General features: G+C 42.5%; 1 protein-coding gene across 2 annotated transcripts in view; it reads right to left on the reverse strand.

Annotated features, from left to right (window-relative positions):
- Positions 1-4,601: 4,601 nt before the first annotated feature.
- Positions 4,602-5,825, reverse strand: part of DOCK10 (dedicator of cytokinesis 10) — a 401,968-nt gene continuing 400,744 nt past the window's right edge. The window contains exon 57 of one of the 2 annotated variants that reach the window (XM_006861898.1): positions 4,602-4,816. In XM_006861898.1, the coding sequence (XP_006861960.1) occupies positions 4,755-4,816 (62 nt within the window). In that variant the 3' untranslated portion in view covers positions 4,602-4,754. The remainder of the gene's footprint in view (positions 4,817-5,825) is intronic. The other variant, XM_006861899.1, reaches the window with a different exon arrangement.

Below are 5,825 nucleotides of genomic sequence, written 5' to 3' on the forward strand. Positions count from 1 at the left end.
CAACCTCACTATCGCTGCTGCAAACCTCAAGGTCAGCAGTTCAAAACTACCAGATGTTCTGTGGGAGAAAGATGAGAGTTTCTGCTTCTGTAAAGATTTTCAGCCTCGGAATCCCTGAACAGGGTCGCTATGGGTCAGAACCGGCACACAGTCACCACCACCACAGGGTCTCTGAAAGTTGGAATTGACATGAAGACAGTGAGTTTGGTTTTGGCTTTGGAAAGAACCTGAGAACAAAGCCAATACAAGGACAATCGTAGTTGAAAGTTGACTAACAGAGAGCTCTAGTAATGTCTGAAGCCAGCTCCTCCGTTATCAATACTTACATGTTTTCTCAAGGTAATTCTTGCAATTGAAAAGTCCTTAAGACCGTCACCATGAACTAAACACTCAACAATATATTTTCAGTTATGGATCTTCATCAACTCTTATGTAGTAAAATGAATTATGACTCTTCTAGCCATAGTCTTTGAAACTTCCAACAATAAGGGGTGGGACCATGCAAATGAGATGTTCATGGCTTACTGAGGGTACTAGAGAACTTGCTAATAATGTAAATAAGGAGCATGGCACCCTTTGGGGTTTTTGTTGTTGTTAAGAGCTGTCTAGAAGGTTCTAACTCATAGGGACTCCATACAAGGCTTCTGAGGAGCAGCTAGTGGGTTTGAACTGCCAACCCTGAGTTAACAGTCCAGTACTTATCCTACAGTGCCATACCAGGACTCCTTATAGGTGTGGTTGTTGTTATTAAGTGCTATTGAGTCAGTTCTGACTCAAAATGACCCTGTATAGGGTTTCCAAGGACTGGCTAGTTGGTTTGAATGTCCAGCCTTGCAGTTTGCAGTGCAGCACTTGCCCTGTGGTGCCACACCAGGACCATTCAGTCAGATCCAACTCAGAGCAGCCCTGTATAGGGTTTCAGAGGAGCGACAGGTGGGTTTGAACTGCTAACCTTGCAGTTCAAGCTGACCTTACGGTCCAGGGCTTATCCTACAGCATCACAGCAGAACTCCATCTTATGGAGGTGTTGTTGTTAAGTGCTGTCAAGTTGGTTCCGATCCATAGCGAACCTGAATAGAGCTTCCAAGGAGCCGCTGGTGAGCTTGAACCACTGACCTTGCAGTTCAAACAGCTTTTGCATTAACCCACAGTGCAACATCTTATGGGGGTGTTGTTGTTGTGGTTATGTGCTGTGGAGTCGGTTCCGACTCATAGTGACCCTGTACAGGGTTTCTGAGGCTGTAAATCTTTATGGGAGCAGAAAGCCTCATCTTTCTTCTGTGGAGCTACTACTGGTAGTTTCAAACTGCTGACCCTGAGGTTAGCAGCCCGAGTTGTAACCACTACACTATCTTACAGACCATGCAATAAGTTGTGGTTGTGTTGGTGGTTATGTGCTGTGGAGTCAGTTTCTTAGGCTGTTGAAGTCTTTACAGGAGCAGGAATTCTCATCTTTCTCCCATGGAACCGCTGATAGTTTTGAACTGTTGACCTTGAGATTAGCAGCCCAACTTGTAACCACTATGCTACCAGAACTCTTTAAATAAGGTGTATGGGACCCTGAAAGAGGATTGGCCAATTTTTCCATCCTATGAGGCTTGAAATGAGTCATCCCAGAGGTGGGAAGGGGGAACTCATGACGCTTGTGAAATGTCTCTTTCAGACCTGAGTTTCCTGTACTGAGAACCTCCTAGGTGGAGGAGCCAGAGGGAGAGAGCTGTAACACTGGAGACAAGGAGAGATGAGAAGCAGTGGCATCAGACAGAGACAGCAGAGATGGAAGACTGCCAGAGAAGCTTGGCTAAGCTTCTCCTATTGAAGAAGAGCCAAGTGCCTTCAGATGCAGTGAAGTTCTTTGGGCCCTTTGGAGCTAAAAAGCTTTGTAACATCTGCTTCAGCAGGGCAGAAACCAGACTTGCCCAAGAGGCCTGAGACACTGAGATGCTAAGGCCCAGGAAGGGCCTGCCCTCGTGATCAGCTCATCAAAGGAAATTTTCCTTTTAGTTACTTTTTAAAATAAAGAAGTGGGCTCTGTTTTGGGGAAACTGGTTGTTGTGTTGTTAAGTGCTGCCAAGTCGATTCCAACCCATAGCGACCCTATTTAGGGTTTTTGAGGAGCACCTGGTGAGCCTGAACCGCTGATCTTGCAGCTCGAACTGACTTTGTAGTCCAGCACATTAACCCACAGCACCACACCAGGACTTCGGGGAAACTTAACAACTGCTAAATGAGTCTTGAAGGATCAGAGCTCTCATTTAAAATACGCTTTTTATTAATTCTGTGTTTACACTTAAATATGTGTTCCACGTGCCTTCCTCCCTGTTTCTCTGATGTGCTGATACCGGCCAGTGAATTACCTAGTAGAAAGAGAAAACTCAGCTATGTGTTTCTTCTTTGAGGGTGGAAATTCTGGACCGGCCACAGAGGATAGATCCGAGATGCATACTCTCTTGCTTGCTTTCTGCACCTAGAACAGGCCAGTTCAGCTGCACAGTTGCTTTAGGTTTCTGAGGGAAGAAATGGCAGCAGGTGGAACCTGTCAGTGGTCTCAGCTTGGATAAAATACAGATCTGCTAGGATTAGCTAATAACTCTGCAATAACAATCCCTGATTCTTATGGACTTTGCACGTATATTTTTCATGCAGGCTATATACATCAAAGGTGGAGGGTCAAAGAAAAAGAGGAAGACCCCCAATGAAATGGATTGGCCAACTGGCAACACCAATGGACTCAAGTGTGGCAACAGTAGTGAGGTTGGCCCAGGATCGGGCAGTGTTTCGTTCTGCTGTGCATACGGTCGCTATGAGTCAGTACCGACTCGATGGCACCTAACAACAACAACAACAATATACATCAACAGAAGCTCTGGGAGCGTAGTGATTACAAATCGAGCTGTGAACCTCAAGGTCAGCAGTTCGAAACTACCAACTGTTCCGCGGGAGAAAGGTGAGGCTTTCTGCTCCTGTAAAGATTTGCAGCCTCGGAAACCCAGTACAGGGTCGCTATGAGTCAGAACCAACTCCACGGCACACCACCACCACATCAAACAAGGTTTAGTGATGTTAGGGGCTTTGCTCATTGTGGTCACTCAGGAATTCAGAGGGATACAGGCTTCAAAGATAACTGCATTAGAGGAAGATTGGGATGAACCATTTAGTGCTTTAAAGTTATTGCCTGAAAGAGACCTACGTCAGTTCTGTGCACATTTTATTGGTTGAAGCAAGTCCTATTTGTTTGTTGTTAGCTGCCGTTGAGCAGACCTCTGTGTTGTTAGCTGCCTTTGAGCAGACCTGACTCTTGATGACCCATACACAGCAGGCCAACAGGCTGTCCGGCCCTGTACCGAATCTTCATGTTCAGTCATGGATGGACCATTAGGATCCATAGTGCTGTCCATGGCTGTTTTTAGGAGTCAATCATTAGGTCTTTATTGTACTCTGTCTTATTTTGGAGGCTCCGCTGAAACTTGATCCATGTCACAGCAACACACGAGTCTTCACGAACAGAGGAGGATGGCCGTTCATGCTGTGTTGGCCAGGAGTCACACCTTAGTCCTGCCTAATGTCACAGGAGGCGGGAAAGTGCGAGTCCTCTGGGATTTATAGAGTGCAGAATTGGAATATCTGTGAAGAGTTCTAATCTCAACCCAAACTCCCAAGATTTGAATTTATTACCTCTTTCCTAATCATTCTAATATGCTCCAAGATATGGATGCTACTGGCCTGTCTAGTTGACGTGTGCACGAGCTTCCCAGCTGACTTTTTGAGGGCTTTTTTTTGCCTGATTTCTCCATAAAATATCATAAGTATTGAGCAAAGAATTAAACTCAATAGATGTTCAAATGAACCACTTTTAGCAACTAATTAATTTACCCACCTTTTAGGAGGGAACCAAATGCAAAGTAAGTGTATTTTTTATTTCTATTAATAACAACAAAATAATTCCATAATTTCACATCCCATTGTTCTGAAGAGACATATATTACAAATAAAGAAACCCCACAAACTTTAAAGATTGGTATTTATCAACACTTTTGTACACATACACAAATAGGTTAATATCATGGTATCTGAAATATTAATCATATAATTTTAGTACTGTCATAGGTTTTAACTAAAAAAAGTTCTTTTTCATTTGATAAAAATCATATATTTTACAATCTTCTATTTACATGTTACAAAAACATTCACTTTGACCTTTAAAATATGTGTCCTAGGACTTGGCATTGAACATGTAATCATTGACAACAAGCAAACATAGGGTTCGCTTTCGAGCTACAAACAGTCCTGGGAATTTCAGGGCAAATATTCAGCTTGGCTTACTCAATGCTGCTTAAAGAAAAACATTACAGAGACTGTGCAAATCTGGAGGCTGGCAGAATTCTCAAGCTAGCGAGGTAACAAATGTGTGTGTGTGTATATAAGCTTCTAAAAGTCTGTGGGAAAATCCATGATCATTCAATTCCATTTGAAGACCATTATATATATATACGTACACACGAAGAGGCTTCAAAAAGTTCCTGGAAAACTTCCATTATCTTTTAATCCCATTTTCTCATGAACTTTTTAAAGCCATATATACATATAGATATCTAATTAATAACACCATAAAAACTTCAAATAAATTAAATCCATCTTTCTCTTCCATGAGAGTAGCTGTGAGTCCGGAGTTCTCTGAGAGGCGTGTGGAGAGCTGAAGTCAAACCTCAGTGCTCGATGAGACGGAGACAGCAGGCAGGGTCGGGGTGGCCTTGTTAATTACTCGAGTACAGGTTCGCTCCACTACGCGCTTTGACGGGTCTTCCCTGTACGTAATCTTAAATCAGGAAAAGATGCAGCAAAACCAAGCAAATAGAGAAGTTAGTATTCAGAGTCCCAAACTCAAATTTCATCCCTAGACTACTGGTTGTAATCCCCATGAGGAATGTGGACATTTTAAGACTGTACTTGGTCAAAGTGGGTTCTGAAGCTTTTTTTCCCAGGCCTACTTGTGAGCCATTTTGGCTATAGTTGAAGTCGTTTTACAATACTCTTTAAGTATCATACATATGTATATATACATACATAAAACCCCACAGCCAATGAGTCAATTCCAACTCATAGCAAGCCATAGGCAGAGCAGAACTACTCCTGAAAGGATTCAGAGACTAGATGTTTATTTATGGGAGCCGACAGCTTCCATGTCTTCTCATGGAGCTGCTGGTGGTATTTAAAGCTCTAACCTAGCACTTCACAGCCCCCAAATTAACCAAGTGTACCACCAGGCTCTGACATAAAACAGTAAGTGTTTGAGTGGGCCTTATAAATGTATCTGAGCCACTCTAAATAATTTTATTCTAGTTTTAAAGTTTATCCTTTATGTCACCAAACCTACTAAAAAGATGAAATGATAAATTACCACCAAGAAGTCAAATTGCCAAAATGGTGGATTACATAAAAGCTAAATTGAAAAAATAAATTTGGAAATGTAAGAATATACCTTGATCCTCGACGGCACTTAACAACAACAACAACAACAACCTTGATCTGCCGTACCCCTTAAAAATCACACTAATTTGCCTATGCGTCTCCATAATGACAAATACAATAACAAAACCACAACACAAATCCCAGGCCCCTCTAAAAGCTATCAGTGTACAGAAGCAATTTTATAAACATTTTCAATTGCTACTGATGGAGATTTCCCTACTAAACCTCAATGGTTACGAATCGGGCTGCTCATCTTAAGGTCAGCAGTTGGAAACTACCAGCTGTTTGCAGGAGAAAGATGAGGCTTTCTGCTCCCATAAATATATACAGCCACGAAAACCCTGTGCAGGGTCACC

Source organism: Chrysochloris asiatica, unplaced genomic scaffold, assembly GCF_000296735.1.
Source record: "Chrysochloris asiatica unplaced genomic scaffold, ChrAsi1.0 scaffold00044, whole genome shotgun sequence".
Taxonomy (NCBI): Eukaryota; Metazoa; Chordata; class Mammalia; order Afrosoricida; family Chrysochloridae; genus Chrysochloris; species Chrysochloris asiatica.